The sequence below is a fragment of the Eumetopias jubatus genome, unplaced genomic scaffold (genome assembly GCF_037043125.1).
Source record: "Eumetopias jubatus isolate StellerSeaLion01/CBP00866 unplaced genomic scaffold, mEumJub1_p1.0 scaffold_3, whole genome shotgun sequence".
Taxonomy (NCBI): Eukaryota; Metazoa; Chordata; class Mammalia; order Carnivora; family Otariidae; genus Eumetopias; species Eumetopias jubatus.
The window spans coordinates 7,997,786-8,020,331 of NW_028274809.1; the positions used below are offsets into that span (position 1 = coordinate 7,997,786).

At 38.0% G+C, this 22,546-nt stretch overlaps 1 protein-coding gene across 11 annotated transcripts in view; it reads right to left on the minus strand.

The window, feature by feature from the left end:
- GIGYF2 (GRB10 interacting GYF protein 2) overlaps nt 1-22,546 on the minus strand; it is a 146,656-nt gene that overhangs the window by 99,680 nt on the left and 24,430 nt on the right. For all 11 annotated transcript variants that reach the window (XR_015767833.1, XM_088021498.1, XM_088021497.1 and 8 more), the window contains 3 exons: nt 18,318-18,401; nt 7,221-7,350; nt 6,210-6,305 (listed from right to left, as the gene is read on the minus strand). Coding sequence is in view for 10 of the 11 variants with exons in the window: in XM_088021498.1 (XP_087877624.1) it covers nt 6,210-6,305; nt 7,221-7,350; nt 18,318-18,358 (267 nt within the window). In the remaining variant the exon portion in view is untranslated. The remainder of the gene's footprint in view (nt 1-6,209; nt 6,306-7,220; nt 7,351-18,317; nt 18,402-22,546) is intronic.

Sequence of the window (22,546 nt, forward strand, 5' to 3'; positions counted from 1 at the left end):
CTTTCATTAAAAATAATAGTAAGATTTTATTGATGTTAAGGAAAATATAGAGAAATTGTAAAATCAACATGAAAGTCAAACAATCCAATAAAACAATGGACAAAGGACATAAGGAAATCAAAAACCATAATGGCAATAAGGATATGAAAAGGTGCTCAAGCTGCTAGTGACTAGTGAAATAAAAAAAAAAAAACTATCACCACCACTGTTTTGGCCAAACTGTAAAAACCAAGAGCTGGAGGGTTGCATAAAAATAAGACCTCTCATACGTGGCTGGTAAGAGTGCAAAATAGCTTAAGTCACTATAGAAACAAATGTAGCAATACCCACATTACATTACCCATATCTGTGCCTTTGAAAAAACACAAAGAACCAGGTGCCTGGGTAGCTCAGTTGGTCTCTTGGTTTCAGCTCAGGTTGTGATCTCAGCATCCTGGGATCAAGCCCCATATCAGGCTCAGTATGGGGTCTGCTCAAATTCTCTCTCTCTCCTTCTATCCCTCCCCACACTTGCACATTCTCTCTCTAAAATAAATAAAATCTTTAAAAAAAAAATACAAAGAACGAAATCCAACAATTCCAATTTTAAAACAAAGGTTTAAGAATGGTTACTGCGGCATAATTTGCAACAGCAAAATTTCAAAACAACCTAAATATATAACCAGAGGAGACTGGAAAATCTGTGGATTTTCTCACATATGGACTACTATACAGCAGGAATGAACAAACTAAAGCTATGTGTATCAACATAATAAATCTAAAAACCACTATTGAGGGATGCCTGGGTGGCTAACTTGGTTGAGCTTCTGCCTTCAGCTCAGGTCATGATCCCAGGGTCCTAGGATTGAGTCCTACATCGGGCTCCTTGCTCAGCAGGGAACCTGCTTCTCCCTTGGCCTGCCGCTCCCCCTGCGTGTGCACGCACATGCTCTCTCATTCTCTCTGACAAATAAATAAATCTTTAAAAAAAATAAAATAAAAATAAAATAAAAATCATGTATTGAAAGAAAAAAGCAAGCTGCAGAATAAAAACTACAGTTATGTCATCTTCAATATAAAATTCATAACCCTATAAGGGCACTTGTATGGCTCAGCAAGTGACTCTCCATCTCAGGGTTGTAGATTCAAGCCTCACGTTGGGTGTAGAGTTACAAATAAAATCTTTAGGGGCACCTGGGTGGCTCAGCCATTGAGCGTCTGCCTTCGGCTCAGGTCATAATCCTGGGGTCCTGGGATCGAGCCCCGCATCAGGCTCCCTGCTCGGCAGGAAACCTGCTTCTCCCCTCCCACTCCCCCTGCTTGTGTTCCCTCTCTCGCTATGTCTGTCAAATAAATAAAATCTTTAAAAAATAAATAAAATAAAATCTTTAGGGGCACGTGGCTAGCTCAGCCATTAGAGCATGTGACTCGATCCCAGGGTTGTAGGTTCGAGTCCCACACTGGATGTAGAGATTACTCAAAAAAATGAAATCTTTAAAAAATAACAATGATAAAATAAAATCTTTTAAAAAATTGATAACCCTATAAAATGAAACTTTTAGGGCATATGGATACACAAACATGTAATGAAAATATTAAACACAAATGAGAAAAATAATATAATTCAAAGTAATCTCTGGGAAGGAAAGAAGGGAAGGGTACACCCACAATATGAGAAATCTTATTTCTTCAAACAAAAAAACCCATAAATACGTAGTAATTTTAAGATTTATATATCTCAATGATAAATATACTGGGATTGGTAATAACATTCTCTATACCTATTTGAAAGACTTCATAGTAAAAATATTTTTAAGAAAATTTAAACCAAAATATTGCCATACGTCAAATCTATTTGAAAAGGAAATTTGCAAATTATGAAAAGGAACTTTTCAGCCATCACTGGAGGCAGTACCCTTTCTTTCTTGTATGCTTTTTATACCAATAAATACCTCTGGCAATGAAAGTATCTGCTGATGATCCTAGATGATACTGAGTTTCATGAATAAAGACAGAACTAGCCTGGTTCAGAAGAAATCATAAACAAAACAAAAACTGTTTATGACACTATGGCGATGAAAATCACAAGAGATTAATATCACAACTTTCTTAGAACTTAACACAGTTGTAATAGAGATATTCTAATAAGCAACAGAGTGATTTCCTCATGCAAAATATGGCAAGAAGGTTTTCACAAAAAGTAATGACGAAATGTTCTAGAATTAGACAGCTGTGACGGTTATACAACTCACGGTTATACAACCCACCAAACGGTATACTTTAAAAGAGTGAATTTTATGACACGAATTATGCCTCGTTTTAAAAAACAAGAACAAGCAATGATGATTCTTCATTTAAAATGGCATTCCACGGGCACCTGGTGGCTCAGTTGGTTGAGCATTGGACTCTTGGTTACAGCTCAGGTCATGATCTCACGGTCATAGGATCAAGCCCCACACCAGGCTCCATGCTCAGCACAGAGTCTGCTTGGGATTCTCTCCCTCTCCTTCTGCCCCTCCCCACTCTCATGCACATACACTGTCTCTCTCTCTCTCTTTAAAATAAATAAATAAATCTTTAAATGAATCAATAAAGTGGCATTCCAACATTCCAACAAAGTTCTTATTTTTCCATCTTACTACAATGACCATAAGTTCCTTGAAATCAGAAACTCCTATTTATCTTTGGAAAGAGCACACCATAAATAAAAACAACACAAAATCTACCTTCCAGCTGAAAATCTAACTTTCTCACAATATGATTAACAAAAATTGGTGACGGAAGAGCACATTTTTAAGCATATTTTGAGCTGAAGATCTGTATTTTTTCCCTTAGTGGCAGAACGCATTGGTAAGCACGACCAAGTGGGATTTATTCCTGGGCTGCAAGGGTAGTTCAATATCCGCAAATCAATGTGATAAACTACATTACTAAAAGGAAGGACAAGAACCATATGATCATCTCAATAAAGGCAGAAAAAGCATTTGACAAAATACAGCATCCTTTCTGGATGAAAACAGTGCAGGGAAAGAGGGAACATAACTCATATCATAAAAGCCATATATGAAAAGCCCACAGCAAGTATCATTCTCAATGGGGAAAAACTGAGAGCTTTTCCTCTAAGGTAAGGAACATGGCAAGGATGTCCACTATCGCCACTGCTGTTCAACATAATATAGAAGTGGGGTGCCTGGGTGGCTCAGTCGTTAAGCGTCTGCCTTCAGCTAAGGTCATGATCTCACGGTCCTGGGATCAGGCCCCACATCGGGCTCCCTGCTCTGCGGGAAGCCTGCTTCTCCCTCTCCCACTCCCCCTGCTTGTGTTCCCTCTCTAGCTGTCTCTCTCTCTCTGCCAAATAAATAAAATCTTTAAAAAAAAATAGTATAGAAGTCCTAGCCTCAGCAATCAAAACAACAAAAAGAAATAAAAAGCATCTGAATCGGCAAAGAAGTCGTCAAACTCTCAGTCTTCACAGATGACATGAAACTCTTATGTGGAAAACTCGAAAACTCCACCCCAAAATTGTTAGAACTCGTACAGGAATTCAGCAAAGTGGCAGGATATAAAATCAATGTGCAGAAATCAGTAGCATTTCTATACAACAAGACAGAAGAAAGAGAAATTAAGGAGTCGACCCCATTTACAACTGTACTGAAAACCGTTAAGATACCTAGGCGTAAACCTAACCAAAGAGGTAAAGGATCTGTACTCAGAAAACTATAGAATACTCATGAAAGAAACTGAGGAAGACACAAACAAATGGATAAACGTTCCATGCTCACGGATCGGAAGAACAAATATTGTGAAAATGTCTATGCTACTTAGAGTAATCTACACATTCAATGCAAACCATATTAAAATACCACCAACTTTTTTCACAGAACTGGAACAAATAATCCTAAAATTATGTATGGATGAGAAAAGACCCAGAATAGCAAAAGGAATATTGAAAAAGAAAACCAAAACTGGTAGCATCACAATTTTGGACTTCAATCTCTACTACAAAGCTGTGGGGTGGGGGGATGGGTTAGCCTGGTGATGGGTATTAAAGAGGGCACATTCTGCGTGGAGCACTGGGTGTTATGCACAAACAATGAATCACAGAACACTACATCAAAAACTAATGATGTAATGTATGGTGATTAACATAACAATAAAAAATTATTTTTAAAAAAAGCTGTAAGCATCAAGACAGTACGGTACTGGCACAAAAACAGACACATAGATCAATGGAACAGAAGAGAGAACCCAGAAATGGACCCTCAAATCTATGGTAAACTAATCTTCGACAAAGCAGGAAAAGCATATCCAATAGAAAAAAGGCGGTCTCTTCAACAAATGGTGTTGAGACAACTGGACAGCCACGCGCAGAAGAATGAAACTGGACCACCTCCCTACACCATACACAAAAGTAGACTCAAAATGGATAAAAGACCTAAATGTGAGACAGGAATCCATCAAAATCCTAGAGAACACAGGCAGCAAACTCTTCGACCTCGACCACAGCAACTTCTTGCTAGACAGGTCTCCAAAGGCAAGGGAAACAAACGCAAAAATGAACTATTGGGACTTCGTCAAGACAAAAAGCTTTTGCAGAGCAAAGGAAACAGTCGACAAAACCAAAAGACAACCGACAGGATGGGACAAGATATCTGCAAATGACATATCAGATAAAGGGCTAGTATCCAAAATCTGTAAAGAACTTGGCAAACTCAACACCCAAAGAACAAATAATCCAGTCAAGAAATGGGCAGAGGACATGAACAGACATTTCTGCAAAGACGACATCCAAATGGCCAACAGACACATGAAAAAGTGCTCAACATCACTCGGCACCAGGGAAATCCAAATCAAAACCTCTATGAGATACCACCTCACACCAGTCAGAATGGCTAAAATTAACAAGTCAAGAAAACGACAGATGTTGGCGAGGATGCGGAGAAAGGGGAACCCTCCTACACTGTTGGTGGGAATGCAAGCTGGTGCAGCCACTCTGGAAAACAGTATGGAGGTTCCACAAGAAGTTAAAAATAGAGCTACCCTATGACCCAGCAATTGCACTACTGGGTATTTACTTCAAAGATACAAATGTAGTGATCCGAAGGGGCACCTGCACCCCAATGTTTATAGCAGAAATGTCCACAATAGTCAAACTATGGGAAGAGCCTATATGTCCATCAACAGATGAATGGATAAAGATGTGGTGTATATATATATATATATATATATATATATACACACACACACACACATACACAATGGAATACTACTCAGCCATCAAAAAGAAAAAAAAAGAAATCTTGCATTTGCAATGACGTGGATGGGGAACTAGAGTGTATTGTGCTAACCAAAATAAGTCATTCAGAGAAAGACAATTGTATGATCTCACTCATATGTGGAATTTAAGAAACAAAACAGGATCATAGGGGAAGAAAGGCAAAAATAAAACAAGACCAAATCAGGGAGGGAAACAAACCATGAGACTCTTTATCACAGGAAACAAACTGAGGATTGTTCGGGGGTGGGGGGGATGGGGTAACTGGGTGATGGACATTAAGGAGGACACATGATGTAATGAGCACTGAGTATTATATATGACTAATGAATCACTGAACTCTACCTCTGAAACTAGTAATACATCATATGTTAATTCAATTTAAATTAAAAAAAAAAAAAAGAATGGGGGCACCTGGGTGTCTTAGTTGGTTAAGCAACTGCCTTTGGCTCAGGTCATGATCCCAGGGTCCTGGGATCAAGCCCACATTGGGCTCCCTGCTGAACAGGGAGCCTGCTTCTCCCTCTCCCTCTGCCTGCCGCTCCCCCACTGCTTGTGCTCTTTCTCTGTCAAATAAATCAATAAAATCTTAAAAAAAAAAAAAAAATGCATTGGTGAGAATTCAGGTTACCAATTACTTCTGAAAAAACAATTTTTCTGAAAAGGCCCTACCTCCCAAAAATACCTATCTACTCAAATAAATTATAAGAGATGGTTCCCATTGTCCTTAAGGATCTAGAAACATCTCCTTACCTCTATATAATACTCAAAAAGCTTCAGAACTAAAGCAGATTCTCATCAACTAAGACAGGCATCCACACTTTCAAGTAAACAGAAAGAAGAAAGCAGACCTGTGGGAATGGAGGGCCTTAGGGCCTAAGTAGTAACTTCCTATTTTCATGACTCGGTGGAAAGGAACAAGGTTTTGACCTAAGGCTCAAAGATAGGCACAAACCTGTTCTTCTTCTGTAAAGGGTACAAGAGCCAACGGAGGCAGGGGCTCCTCCTGTAGGATAGGCAGAAATTCTTTATCCAGTAGGTCTGAAGGTATCTGTATGACCAAATACATGACCATGAAATTAATGCTATCCCTCCAATTACAAAAATTAAAATCCAAGAAAAAACACTCCTTAGTCTATATCTTGGTGATTATTATAAATATGGAGTAAAGCTTATTCAACGACAATTACCTTTAGTAGTACTTACATACTCTAAGAGGGTCAAATATTAAAAACCCCAGGCACCTTCCTCTTCCTCCCATCAGACCACCACTTTCAGATTTGATATACAGCACTAACTCTGGTATTCCAGAGTACAGAGCGGAAGATTAAAAATCCTCACGTTTAACTAAAGGCACAAGGTACTAAAGAGAGTTTCATGAACAATTTTATCTGTCCTTAGCAACCATCATTAAAATTTGAGATCCCCAATCCATTAATAAAAGTAAAAACAAAGTATATTTTAAAAATACAAAATACCTCTCACTAGTCAGACAGTAAGTGTACTTTACACTGTTTGGGTTTTGATAATTTATAAATCACACAAATATATATTTTAAGATGTTCTCTCAACTAAAAATTGTATATATTTAATACAAAAAGGGAATGAAGAAGAGAAAGCTCCTCTTCTAACTTCTAACTGAAGAGTAAGAGGTGCAACAAAGAGTCTTCCATTCTCAGCCATCAAATTGGGATAGAAATAGACATGAAGGAGGCATTAAGAGGAAATTAAAGTATTAAGTGCTGAATATTCTCCTGTTTCCATAAAGCTTTCTACTCCCGTAACAAAATCTTAGGTCTTCTCTAAAAACTACAGAGCTCCTTACACTTACAAGATGCTCTGTCAATGACTGCCGGTTTCAAAGCAGGAAAAAAGAGAAAAACCATGGGTACTTCAACTATCAATACATCATTGTACATACCCTGAAATCACATTCATAATTCTGAACTGTTTACTTTTCTCTTACCTTGTTATCTTTAAGGAAAAGTGCTAACATTTCTTCTCGACCATAACGATAGTCTGCTAATTTATACTTCGGCAAAGCTGGAGAAAGAGGAGGGGACGTGACACTCCCACCACTGGACAGAGCTCGGAGCCTAGAATAGAAGAGACATAAACTATAAAATGGAAGTGTCAAATATTCTGGCACTAAGAACTTTTATTTTTATACACTATGAAAGTGTTCATTTTAGTTCTTTAAAAGAACAGAAAGAAATCCCATTTTCTCAAGGTATCTAAGATTTTAGCTTTAACATAACCTGTTGTCACAGCACATTAAGAGAGCAGTTCATTGAGAAATAACTAGACGACCATGTGGCAACTCCTTACTTAAAAGGTTATCATGGCATGTCCCTGAGAAGTCTGGGGGTGAAGAGGTGACACTTTTTCAAAATCATAAAAGGAACATGATTAAAACAAAGGTGAAATATCACCTTATACCTATTAGATTAATAAGAATTAATAAATCTGACAATACCAATTAATAAATCTGGAATACCAGTTGTTAGGAAGGATGTAAAACAATGGAAACTTTCAAGTAGTATCTGTGGGATTACAATGGAACCACCACTTCAAAGAATGACCTGCTAACGTTTAATAGTAATATTTGTTAAATAAGAAAGTATGCTTATATAAAAGAAAAAGCGAAACATAGAAGCTTATAAAAAAGATATACATGTAAACCTGCAAATAAATTTATACTGTTTAAGAACACATATAAAATGTAGCAAAAGTATAAAAACAAACATGAATTGACAAACACAAAATTCAAGATAAGGTTCTATCTGCAAAAGGAAGGAGAGTATAAAGGCTGTTTTAATTATACCTGCAATGACTTATTTTCTCAACCATGCTGTATAGAAATGTTTGTTACAATTTTATACTTTTATGCCTATAGTATTTCATGGTTCATTTTTACTGAAGGTAATTAATGATCAGTATACTGAATTTGAAAATGCAGTGAAGGGTTAAAATACAAGAAAAAAATTTTAAGCTGTATTTACTTCTAGGAAAAAATAAAAATATACTCCAAGAGAAATGGAACTGGGGAAAGAGGAGCATTTATAAGATTCTTTTATTTAGGAAAAAAAAAAGTTGGAGGAACCTCAGCAAAAAATTGCAAAAATAAGATCCCACTGAAACACTGTGTCAAACAGCAAGTAGCAAAACTACTATCAGCAGTAGCTCATTATCTGAGGACTGTCTGAAGTTCTATAAAGTAATTAAGTATCAAGGGTAAAGGGGACCAAGGTATTTTACTTCAGTAGCTTAGCCTAAAGGAAAATTCAACAGAAGCATTAAAATATATTCCCCAAATTGCTAAGCTTTATTCACAAAAGCAAAAAAGGGAATGATCTACACATTTAAAAAAATATGAAGGAAAGCAGACATTTCTTGCATGTTATTCAAAGTTATATATGCATAAATATAAAAATGTGTTTACATGTACAATGTAATACCAAAAATAAAGGAGGGGGACGTATTAATAAACTCAAGACTGTTAGGGCATTTTTTCAATGTTTCGATCTTCTCTTTCTACTTAAACATTTATGGACAATTTTGAACATATATAAGAGCATCAACAATTACATAACAAACTCCCACATACCATACTCACCCAGCCCCCAAATCAATAAGCCATGGCCAATCCTGCTCCTTCTACCACTCCATCTAACCCTCCTCTGATACTATTTTGAAGTAAATCATATGCTTTCAAAGTTTTGAAGTAAATTGTTTTCACGATTTTTGCGGGAAAGTTTTGAAGGGAAGTTTTTCATCAGTAAACACTTCAGAATGTTCTCTCCAAAAGAATTTTTTCTAGTCTGGACTTTGCTGATTTTATCTCTGTGATATAGCTTAACACGTTGCTCTGTTCTCTGCATTTCATGTACATTGGTGACAGGATGTAAAGACCTGATCAGCTTTGAAAAGACTTCTTCCATGTAGTGGTGTGTTATGCCATCAGGAAGCACATACTGCCTGGTTGGTTTTTTGAGTCTAGCAGTCCCTGACGAGCAATGCAACCAATGCGTAGGTCCCAAAGTTCATTCACTAAGGTTACAAAGTAACTTTATTCTATCATTCCTTCTTTATTTATTAGCTGGAGTATTTCTACAAGGAGAAACTTCTCTCTTACACTATTTGGTATTGTTACCCAATAGTATAGTTCATATATGAAAGAAAAAAAAGGTCTTGATTGTTTTAGTTTTCAAATTAGGGACTTAATTCAGTAGCATCTTCCAATGGTAACAAAATTTTTTTTAAGATTTTATTTATTTATTTGACAGAGAGAGACACAGTGAGAGAGGGAACACAAGCAATAGGACTGGGAGAGGGAAAAGCAGGCCTCCCGCTGAGCAGGGAGCCCGATGTGGGGCTCGATCCCAGGACCCTGGGATCATGACCCAAGCCGAAGGCAGATGCTTAATGACTGAGCCACCCAGGCGCCCCAACAAATTATTTTTAATTAAGGTATTTCACCGTAATTATTCTTAACAATATTCAAATTCTCACCTTTTAAGTAGGCTGCACACCTAATGAGGGGCTTGAATTCACAACCCTGAGATCAAGAGTCACACGTTCCACTGACTGAGTCAGCCAGGTACCCCTCAAATTGTCTCTTTGACCAGTGGGAGACTCTTCAGGTTGGCTCCTAAATCTTTCTGACACAACCCTAGCAGTCTTTAACAGCTTTTTTTCTATCTGGTATGTCAATATGTTCCAGGCATAGCTTGTATTATTTCTTGCCTCAGACCTAGAATCAACCATTTCTCCAGGGAGCCTGATTCTGTTTAATACATATTAAAAGCGCAATCTGGGTGCTAGGAGTGCTTATTGCTATTAGGCTGGTCTTTTGTTTTCTTTCCAATTATTCTTAGACTTAGAGGTCATTTAGTCCAACTCCTGTAAGACAGGTTGGACCAACCAGGTAAGAAAACAACATACACATGAAAAAGTGATCCAACCACTGCTGAAGGACCTTCCAGGAAACTACTTTCCATCAAATTCATGTAAAGTTGGGCTTTTTCCTGAAAAAGTAGAATTAATACCCACTGAGAACTGAGGCTGGGAATTTTACACATGAATTACTTCATTTCATTTAATTCCAGCTTCACAACAACCCTAGTAACAGACGAGGGTTAAACAACTTGCCCACACTCACAGCCAGCAAAACAAAGATTCAAACCTAGGTTTTCATGACTAAAAAGATCAAAACCCAAAATTTTATTTAAAATAGGCAAGGTTTGAGATGCCTGAGTGGCTCAGTTGGTGAAGCATCTGCCTTCGGCTCAGGTCACGATCCCGGGGTCCTGGGATCAAGTCCCACATCGGGCTCCTTCCTCGGGGGGAAGACTGCTTCTCCCTCTCCCACTCCCGCTGCTTGTGTTCCTGCTCTCGCTATCTCTGTCTCTGTCAAATAAATAAATAAAATCTTTAAAAAATAAAATAAAATAAAATATTAAAAAAAAAACTATGTTAAAGTATTTTTCTTATACTAAACCAATATGCTTGCCAATAGTTCCTACCACTAGAGGGCACATCTAGATTGCTCTTTGAAGTGAAAATCATTCCAGTACTGGCAAATAGTCAAGATGTCTCTTGAGAGACTTTCCTTCTCCTGGCTCAACATTACTAATTTCTTTATCTGCGCCTCACAAGGTTTCAAATCCACTCACCACTCTGGTTCGCTTCCAATGGACCCTACTCCCACCACCCAAGGATTGAATGTCCAATGTTGAGGACTGAGTATTTCTTATAAGCACCAGACCTATTAATAACATAACTAGAGTGCATTCTCAAGAGATTCCTCCAGCTACTGTGAAGAGAACAGACAAACCAAGGCAAACTAAGATAGTAGCCTGAGTAAGGAGAATTGTGCATTACTCAATAATTGGCAAATCCTGTTCCAAGTCCCTCTCCACCTACAGATCTTCATAAAAGCTAAAAACATACCTAGGTAATATCCCTCCCTAAAAACCCACCAGTGATCTTTAACCTCTCTTGGATCTTGCTCCATACAACCCTCTCTTCTAAAAATTTAATCCCTCCCTATCTGCTTTCCCCTTAGTCTCTAAATATATCTAACAGTGATTTAAAACCCCTTTAATGCAGCATCCTCATCTTTCCTCTTCATTTCGGCAACATCTCCACATCCATACTTTCGGGCACTTCAAAACCCAGCGCAAAAAAGAAACAAAAAAACACACTGGCAAAATCTGGTTTCTCCCCTACAACTCCACTGCTCCAGTAAAGTTCATCAATAACCTCACACAAATCCAAGGGACAATTTCCTATCTTTGTCACCTTCTTTCTGGTCATATTGAGATGTGTTTAACACAAGAGGCCCAGTTCTAATATGAGTAGTAATAACTGACGGGTAGGATTAGAGGACCTTCTAAAACCCCATGATACCCCAAAATCTTCACTTATTGTCCCAAATCCAAACTTCAGCTTATGAAAGCAATTTTGAGTGTCAATGTAGATGTGTGAAGCTGTAGGAGTCAAAAACCATTTCTGGGTAAGCTCCTGATTCTCAATTCCAGCTCTAACCTCTTCCCTAGAGTTTAAGGCTTCTATATACAATCACTTAGAGCCTCTCAGCTTTAGCTTTAATATGCCCCAAAGCCTACTCATCAGTTTATTCATCCCAACCCCCTTCATCACCTTAAGGCAGGTAAGGACACTACCATCTACTCAACCACTGGATTAAGAATCTAGGAATCACCCTTTACTCCTCACCTTCTACCATCTCCCATACCCAATTACCACATCCTACCAGTTTTAGATCCTAAATCTCTCAAACCATCCTGTGGATCGACTAACCCATTATTACCCACACTTTTCTTTCCTACCTGGACTGCTACAACAGCATCCTAAGTGATACAACTAGTCATCGTTCATCCTCCACATTACTACAAATATATTTCAAATGCAAACCTGAATAAAATGTTCCCTGATTAATAACTGCTCATTGGCACACAACAATCAAATAAAATCCGGAGCTTCTTAACATAGAAAGGCTGCCTCCAAGCTCATCTCTCCCACACTTCACAGTATAGTAAAGATGTCTCAGAATTCCTCTCTTAAACTTGCTGTTTCCCACCCCCTTGTCTTTAGACACGCCTTTCCTGCTATCAGGAAAATTTTATTTTTTCAAACCATTTTCACTTGCGGGGAGGGGACGACTACTGGGGGAACAGAGAGGTTAAGTGGAAGGAGGAGAAGGAATAGATGAGTCAGAATGAAGAGAATGAGGAGTTGAAAAGAGAATGCAAAGGAGAAAAGGAGAGAGAGCAAAATCTTCAAGACCCTGGCTAGACACAAGTACCTGCTCAGCCCTCACAGAACTAACTGGCTAGTGGAAGAAAAAGCTAACAAACAGTCATACAAAAAGACATACAGATATTGAAGGATTTTGGAGAAAAACTTGACCCAATTTGTATCTTAAGATTGCTCTGGCTGCTGAACAATGAGAAGAATGGAAGTCAGAAAACATCAGGCCACTCTTGCAATCAATCGTTTATGTCAGAGATGGTGGCGACTTATACTAGGGTGACAGCAATGCAGGTGGAGAGAAATGAACAGATTCAAGAGATATGTTGGAGATGAAACTGACAAGGCACTATGATCAACTAGATGTAGAGATACAGAAGTAAAAGAAATAACCAGGATAACTCCAAGACTTTGGGATTGAGCAAATGGGCACACTGTGGTATTTAAGATTAAATAAAAGAAAAAATTTAAAACAGTAAAACTCAAGCTCAGTTTCAGAAAAGTATGAAGGGGGGCGCCTGGTGGCTCAGTTGGTTAAGCAACTGCCTTCGGCTCAGGTCATGGTCCTGGAGTCCCGGGATCGAGTCCGGCATCTGGCTCCCTGCTCGGCAGGGAGTCTGCTTCTCCCTCTGACCCCCCCCCTCTCATGTGCGCTCTCTCTCTCATTCTTGCTCTCTCAAATAAATAAAATCTTTTAAAAAAAAGAAAAGTATGAAGGCTAAGATGTTTATAGGCATCAAATAAGCAGCTGAATATCCTACACTTCACTACACTTCCTTTACATGTTGACATTATAGTGAAATTATTTACTGTCAGCTTCCCCACCACATAATTCAAAAGTAGGTACCATGTCCTTCCAACCTTGTTGCCTCAGCACCTAACACAAGACACAGAACGTAGGAGGTACGTGAGAAATGTTTTCTAAACAAATCTTAATATTCTCTTCTAAGATACACCCCAAGGGGGCGCCTGGGTGGCTCAGTAAGTTAAGCATCTGCCTTCGGCTCAGGTCATGATGCCAGGGTCCTGGGATCAAGCCCTATGTTGGGCTCCCTGCAGCAAGGGAGTCTGCTTCTCCCTCTCCATCTGCCCCTGCTCTCATGCCCATGCGCTCGCTCTTTCTCTCACTCTCTAATAAAATATTTAAAAATTAATAAAAAATACACCCCTGGATAATACCAAATTACTTATCCCTTCAGATTGCACGGATGTCTTTCACTCTTTTTGAAAACTGGGATGATTTATGCATCCCATTCTCCAAAACTTCCCTCATTTTCCCCACAAGCCCACCAAGATACCTAACCCAGCAATGTCAGGTTTTCCTTCTTTGCCCTCACTTCTCCCCATTCCCATGAGACTTGAATGCCTTTGTCCAACATTTACTAAGTTAGCCTATGTTCAGTATGCTGGGGTAAACAATGGGCTTACCAACATTGAGAAATACAGTGCCCTTCTTATGTTCTTTTCTGAGTAAGGTAAACACAGAGACACAACACAATGATGTAACTATTTTCACACTGGTATAAACAAAGTGCTTTGGGGGAAACAAGTGCCTCACTTTCTTGCAAGGAAAGACCTGGGAAAACCTCCTTAAGACCACGAAGATGAGATAGAAGAAAACCTAAAGGAGATTCCTCGGCTCCTTCCCCATAAAGCCAGGTGACTATCTGCAATTATTTCCTGTATGATAAATTCCTTTATCACCTACATTTATCTATTTACAATCCTCAAAAAAAAAAAATCCCCAAATAAAAACAATAATGAATTTGTTTTGTTTTGTTTTGTTTTTTAAATGTCTTTAAGTATACATACAAATATTTACAGGAAAAAAGAAAATAGGAGGATACAAACCAAAATGTTCACGATGGTTCTCTGGATGGTAGGATTAAGGATAACATATATTTTTTCTTTTTGTACTACGGTTTTCACCAAGGTTTTCTAGAATAAGCATGAATTGGAGCACCTGGGTGGCTCAGTTGGTTAAGTGACCGCCTTCAGCTCAGGTCATGATCCCAGGGTCCTGGGATCAAGCCCCGCATTGGGCTCCTTGCTCCGCAGGAAGCCTGCTTCTCCCTCTCCCACCCCACCCCCTCACTTGTGTCCCCTCTCTCCCTGTCTCTCTCTCTGTCAATTAAATAAAATCTTTAAAAAAAAATAGAATAAGCATGAATTACTTTGCTGCCAAAAGCAAACAAAAAATTCCAAAAAAAAGAAAACTCCAAAAAACCTAAATCTACCATATTTAAAACAAAAAAAAATTTTTTTCTTAAGGTAGTACTTAGTGTTTTGTCAAGGGTGAAGTAAACAGGCAGGGGATGCGAATTAAATTCACACAACCCTTCTGGTGGTCAATCTATCCATACATCATCCAAAGCCTTAAAACTGCAATTTTTGATTTAATAATTCCACTTCTAAGGAATTATTCCAAAATAAATACTCAGCAATACTAACAAAACTGTTCAAGGATGTATACACATATTTATAATAGCAAAACATTAAAATGAGCTTTACTTTCCAACAACTCATTCACTCACTGAATATTTATTGAGCACCTACTATAATGCAGGCACTAGAGATACAGCAGTGAACTGTACAAAAATTGAGACCAAAGTACCTGCCCTCAGTGGAGCTCACAGTCTAGTGGGAGCTGGAGGATGGGATATAAATAATAAAGAGTAAGTGAGTAAAATAGTTGCCATATTCTATTTGGGTATAGACCATTGAGAAAAAATTAAGCAGAGAAGGAGAATAGGAAATAAGGGGTAGGTATTATATATAGAAGGCAGTAACATTGAGTAGAGACTATTGTTTTATTCCTAGAAACTATTTACTCCTCCGTTAAATCACACCTTTTTAAATTGCTTCGGTGATTATGTAATACGTATCTTTATTCTAAATATAGAGAGAAGCTAAGACCTAATGATTCCACAGACCTACCTTAAAAAGTCCATGTATATGGTCATTCATGGTCTGTCTCTATCACAATTTTCTTTTTTAGGATTTTATTTATTTATTTGAGAGAGAGAGAGAGCAGGAACACAAGCAGGGGGAGTGGGAGAGGGAGAAGCAGGCTTCCCGCCGAGCAGGGAGCCCGATGTGGGGCTCGATCCCAGGACCCTGGGATCATGACCTGAGCCGAAGGCAGACGCTTAACGACTGAGCCACCCAGGCGCCCCTCTATCACAATTTTCAACATTCTTCCATCTTCACTACATTCCCAAGTACCAGTAAATCTGTTCATTTCATCCAACTCTTATTGAACATTTATGTTTTACATCATAAAAATGATCTCAGTAAATAGAATAAAGCATCACTAAATTAGTTTCTGTATGGTTCAGAGTTACACACTGATGGAATGCAATCACTCTAAATTCTGATTCTCAGGTATTCTGGACAGAGCTCCTTACCTCAAGTTCCACAATGAATGTAATATTACATGCAGAGAAACACAGTAGCAGCTTCTATTCATATTGCAGCTTCTAGCTCAGGGTTACCAGAGTTACTTAAGGGTCTCATATATTCCCTTTGCCAGAAAAAAATTTGATAGATACGACAAAGGCAGTGTGCCTACTTAGACCTCCACTCCTCGGTTTAAAAGCATTTCAGATGACTAAGGGAAGGACCCTAAGTTCTCATAATGCCTGCAGGGTAACAATTAGGTAAAGCTATTGTTTAAGCATGGGACTGGTAACTGTCCTCTACTAAAGTTACTTCACTTCAAATTCTGTATAAAACCTGGGCTGATCAAACTAAACTTCAGAGTACCAGTGAAAAAATGTGTATAGTGCTACTGATAGACTGGGTCAATGACACACTGAAATGACTTTGGGAGCCCATGGTTTAGGGCAGGGGCCAAAAAACTTTTCTCTGCAGAAAACCAGAGAGTAAATATGTAAGCTTTTTAAAGCCAGATGGATGGCCTCTGCTTTAACTACTCAACTTTGCCACTATAGTATGAAAGCAGCCAGATAATACGGAAACAAATGGGTGTGGCTATGTTCCAATAAAATTTACTCATAAAAACTTTATTTATAGTCCCACAGGCCATAATTTGTCAATCCATGGTATAGGGCAGCAAGCTTAATGTATACTGACTCTAGAACAGTTTTTCCTTTTGTTTAGGTTAAATTCCTAGTTGTCTCTTTTTCTTAAAGGGGGGGGAGACAACTTCCTTAAGTTAGCTGAAAAGTTTAATCATGTTTTTACAAAGAAAGTGTGTAAATACAAAAGAGAAGCAGTTACAAATTCTAGATAAAGGCAGAAGAGTTACACACAAAATGCTTTACAAAGTGAGCTATAGGATTTAAACCCACCTTATAAAGAAAGTCAGTAAGATGTGAATAAAGATTTAGCTACAAGAATGTTTATCAAAAATATTTTTATAATAATGAAAAACTGAAAACAGCCTATATATGCTACATCTAAAAGACTAAATAAATGATGGTACATCATACAATGCAACCATTTAAGATAACAGAAAACATTTATTGATAAAAAAAGATACTTTTGAAGTGGTTATTTTTTAAAGCAGGTTACAAAGCTGAATGTACAGTATGATCCCATTTTTGTGAAAATAAATGTACATATACACAAATAAGCATACATAAAACTACCTGCAGAGATAAACTAACCTATTTACAGTGGTTATATCATGGATGATAAAATTATGGTGATTATATCTTCCTCTGGCTTACTTGTAATCTCTAATTTCTTTAAAAACATATACTAATATGGTAATAAAATTATTTTTAAAATACAAACTAAGAACTAAAACAGGTACAGCATTACTTAGGTCAACATTTTCAAAATAAATTCTCAAAGGAGAGAAGCTGCATCAGTTCTTAGAACTTCAAGTAGTGATTTCTCCTCAGTCTCCAAATGCTAGCTATAAGGGCCAAGAAAATTTAGGAATTACATATAAAAAGAAATGCATAAAATAAGTTAATAAGTGTCTTCAAACAGAGAGTTACTACAGAAGTCTGCATCATTTTTCACCTAAACAATCAGGAATGTTTAAGACACCTATCTACTTTATATACTGCCTCTGCAATAGAACAGAAAAAGCAACTATTCATGCCACTGACGAGAGGATCTTCAATCACCAACAATGGGGGGAAAAGAAGAAGAGGGGGGAAAAGTCACACTACAATGTGATGGATCTCAAAATTCCATGAGAATTCCATATTCAGGGTCCAAACACATCTGTAAGAGACTCAAAGGTCAATTAATTGTTATTATGGCAAATGCTATCCCAATCTTAGATGAGCTACAGTTAATAGCCAGTATAATTCTGGACCACCTGCCTAGCCCATCAATAATATAAAATTCAAATAATAATTCAATAAGAACTATATTTTCAAATAAGTCTATGAATAGCACTCACAAAACAGCATTGTAGCAGAAAACATACACAGATAAAAATGTTATAATTATATGTAAAATTTTATATACACCTAGACAAGGGCTCAAATGAAAAAGCAAGTAATTTGCTAGGGTGGTGGGACTGCAGGGAGTCGATTATCATTACATAACCATTATCAGTAAAAAACCAGACCAAGAAAATTCCATTATCATTACAAAACCAGACCAAGAAAGTTTTTTTAAATACAGAAGGCAGTCATTAACCAAACAGTAATTTATTCCTAGATAAGCTACACTGATTTCAACTAGGCACAAAAATCAACGTCTCAAAAACGTACGTTTATAAACCACCCAACATCTGTACAAATACCTTACTACTATACTAGTAGTATATCCAATATCAAATAGGATGAGATTTTGGAAAACTCACCATTCAGGCCCAAAGTTCAGTGTCTGAGTTTCTGCTGCCATTATTTTCCGTATTTTTACAATAGATTTTTATATGTGGAGAAACCTGTTAATGAGAAAAATATCTCCATACAGTTAATCAAAAGTAAATGCAAAATTCCAGCCCACAAAGTCTATCTAGGGTGTTTTACTTATTCCCTGGCTCCATTTAACCAAAACCAACAGAATGAGATTTTTTAATCCCTGTTTATACCAGGATAGCAGGCAAAGTGAAATTCATAAACCACCTTACATTTCAAGTCACCATCTTCCTAAGTTTATCTGGGGAAAGTAGGCATGGTATAAGATGAAGCCAATGAGATAGGTAGGAGCAGACCATGCAGGGCAACAGGGACCAAATTAAGGACCTTCTTCATTAGCCACCAAGCAAAAGGGAGTGAATGAAGGGTAACAGATTTACATTTTAATATATATTACTTCCTTTGCTCTCCCATCACCATGAGGTATATTAAAGATTCTTAAAATAAGCATCCCCCTTCCTATAGCACAGCTTCCACTACAACTCTCCCCACTTTCTGCTTAGTATTTTATACACTAGTGATTCTTTAAAAAAACTATCTTGAACCATCAAGTTAAAATAATTCACTAATAAATTTCATGAGTGAACTTTCAAAAACCATTTTAAAATATCAGAGCTTAAAGTGAAGTCAGACAAGAAAAGACAAATACTGTAGGATATTACTTACATATTGAATCTAAAAAAAAAAAAAAAAACACAAACTCAGAGAAACACAGAGTACAGTGGTGGTCACCAGGGGCTGGGAGGTGGGAAAAGGAGGGAGGTATGTGGTCAAAGTGTACAAAGTTCCACTTCTGGGGATCTAATGTACAGCAAGATGATTACAGCTAATAATACCATATTATATACTTGAAAGTTTGTAAGAGATTAGATCTTAAATGTTCTCACCACAAAAAAGAAATAAGTATGTGATGGAATGAGGTGTTAGCTTTATGCTATGGTGGTAATCATTTTGCAATATAGAAATGTATCAAATCAATACACTACATGCTTTAAACTTATACAATGCTATATGTCAACTATATCTCAATAAAGCAGGGGAAAAACGAGTATCACTGCTTAATAATGGAAAATACTGTAAATACTATAAATATACTGTAAATATCTCCAAGATAAATTCACATCACCCTTTTATTTCTGTTTAGAAGATCTAAAAATGATTGACTAGAAAAAAATGCCTCGCGGCACCTAGCTGGCTCAGTCAGTAGAGCATTCAACTCTTGATCTCGGGGTTGTGGGTTCAAGCCCCACGTTGGGTACAGAGATTGCTTAAAAATATTAACTAGAAATTGGTCAAAAATGCAGAAAAGGCAAAGTAAAACTATGTTAACATCCATAATCAGCTATTAATTTATCTGCCTTCTGGGAAAAAAAGAAAAGGGGGGAAAGCTTAGCGGGTGGGGAAAAATACAAAATAAAAGTAAAAAGTAATTTATCTGCCCTCCTTCTGGAAGGTATTTCTAGCCCTAGTTCCACCCTGAGGGCTCCAGGGAGACACCCATATTCTCTAACTTAACTCTGATTCCCTGCTACCTGGCCCCGCAAGCTTGCACACCAGACTCAAGCTGAGATCAACTCAGTGCCCTCCCTACCTCTTAAGCAACTGGTAATTCAAAACAAAACAAAACAAAAATGTAAGATACATGGTTTTCCACATTTTAACCTCTCTGAAATTGGAATACATCTTAGTGTCCTGTTACCACTGCTCTCACCCAAAGGAAGCTGTGCCACAGCTGTCACTGTCGGCCCAAGGTAAACTCGGTCATAGCTGTTTACTATCATCCTTTTACTGTATTGTGGCTAGTACCCAACTTTAAACTGTTGCTTAAAATGTCTCCCAAAAGATTATAAAATGATTCTAAATTGAAACGAAATGTAGTATATAATAGAAAAGAAAGCAAATACAGCAACGGGATATTAGTGAAGTAACTTTGTCATCAGAGAAATGATTGTGAGTGCCTTACGGAACCTGAGGAAAAGAACCAAAAAAACCACATGTAGATGAAGCTTGTTACAGTTTGCTACTGAGACTGGACAATGCACAACCCACATGTGGCCACATGCACCAGCCCCAAAGTATTTAAAGGGGGAAAATTAAACAACTTAGACTTAAGAACTTCAGAAGCACCAAATCACTGAATTTCAAATTGATGAGAAAACAATGGAGCAGTCCCCCAAGAAACATTTATTTTTTTTTAAATATTTTATTTATTTATTCATGAGAGAGAGAGAGAGAGAGGCAGAGGGAGAAGCAGGCTCCCAAGGAGCAGGGAGCCTGATGCGGGACTCGATCCCAAGACCCTGGGATCATGACCTGAGCCAAAGGCAGACGCTCAACCATCTGAGCCACCCAGGCGCCCTGAAACATTTCATTATTAATACCCTTAATAACATGACACTACATTGGTGGGGAGAGGGCAGGAAGGAAACTTCCATAATCCTAAATTTTTCATTATTTAGAAGAATCAGACATAATATGTAGAAATTTGAGGAATACCTTAACCAATTTATTTCATTTCTATTCTCTAACATATACACAAAATATATACCATATAATAAAAATCTATTACACTTATTTGCTAAATAAGTTTAAAAGAACTTTTTTAAAAATGTAAAATAGGGGCGCCTGGGTGGCTCAGTCGTTAAGTGTCTGCCTTCAGCTCAGGTCATGATCCCGGGGTCCTGGGACAGAGCCCTGCATCAGGCTCCCTGCTCAGCGGGAAGCCTGCTTCTCCCTCTCCCACTCCCCCTGCTTGTGTTCCCTCTCTCACTGTCTCTCTCTTGCGCTAGCAAATAAAAAAGTAAAATAATGGGCACCAACCAGGCTGGCTCAGTTAGAAGAGCATGCAACTCTTGGAGCACCTGGGTGGCTCACTCCCTGAAGCGTCTGACTTCAGTTCCAGTCATGATCTCAGGGTCCTGGGATCAGCCCTGAGTCGGGCTCCCTGTTCAGTGGGAAGTCTGCTTCTCCCTCTCCCTCTGCCTCTCCCCCAGCTTGTGCTTGTTCACTCATGTGCACCCACGTGCATGCGTGCATGTGTGTGTGCACGCACAAACTCTCTCATATATAAAATCTTTAAAAAAAAAAAGCATAGAACTCTTGATCTTGGCCATGACTTTGAGCCCCATGTTGGGTGTAGAGATTACTTAAAAAATAATTTCAAAAATTATTCAAAAAAATGCCTTTTGAATCTAAAAATGTAAAATAAGAGAGCCATTGCAGATGACTGAACAAAAAAATGTAAAAAATTTTAAGTAATTAAAAAACTCTGTGGCAGAGCTTACTTCACAGTATGATTTCTTCTTTAGTAATACATAAAGAATCGCATAACTGATGCATGTTAGATTCAATTAAATTATGGTACATTCCAACTGAAATAACTTGCCAAGGTAGTGATGATCAGAGCCCAAGAAGGTGCCCACTGTAAATCAATAAAGGTATTCTGCTTATACATCATCCCTGTGACCATATTTGGCATAAATTAATTCATTGTGGTTTTAAAAAGTATGTGGACCTACTTGGCTAACAAAGACCTGCAGAGACTACATCAACTATAAGACTTTATTGTAACACAAAACATCTTGAAGGAGTGTTTTTACTACCATTTTAAACCCCACCCAGCCAAATGTTTTATATTCAAACCCCTGTGGGACCTTGACCATTGGAAAACAGCTCTGAATTTATAAAACAAGTCAAGATTTGAACCAGATTGAATTTACAAGGCAAATAACTCTCCATTAAAAACTGAATTATTTGGGGGCGCCTGGGTGGCTCGGTTGGTTAAGCGTCTGCTTTCAAGCGTCTGCATTCAGCTCAGGTCATGATCCCGGGGTCCTGGGATCGAGCCCCACATCGGGCTCCTGGGATCAAGCCCCGCATCCGGCTCCCTACTCAGCAGGGAGCCTGCTTCTCTCTCTCCCTCTGCAGCTCCCCCTCTCTCTCACGCTTGTGCTCTCTCTCACACACTCTCTCACGCTAGTAAATAAAATCTTTAAAAAATAATAAAAAATAAAAACCAAATTATTTGATAGTTGTGAAAATATTAAAATCGCTTACAATTAAAAAAAATTCCCCCTTTTAAATTATTAAAGTGACAAAGGTCTTGGAAGCACAAAACTCCATGGGCACTATTACTAGAAAGGATGCAAATGGAGTCCCTAGAGTTGTGTAA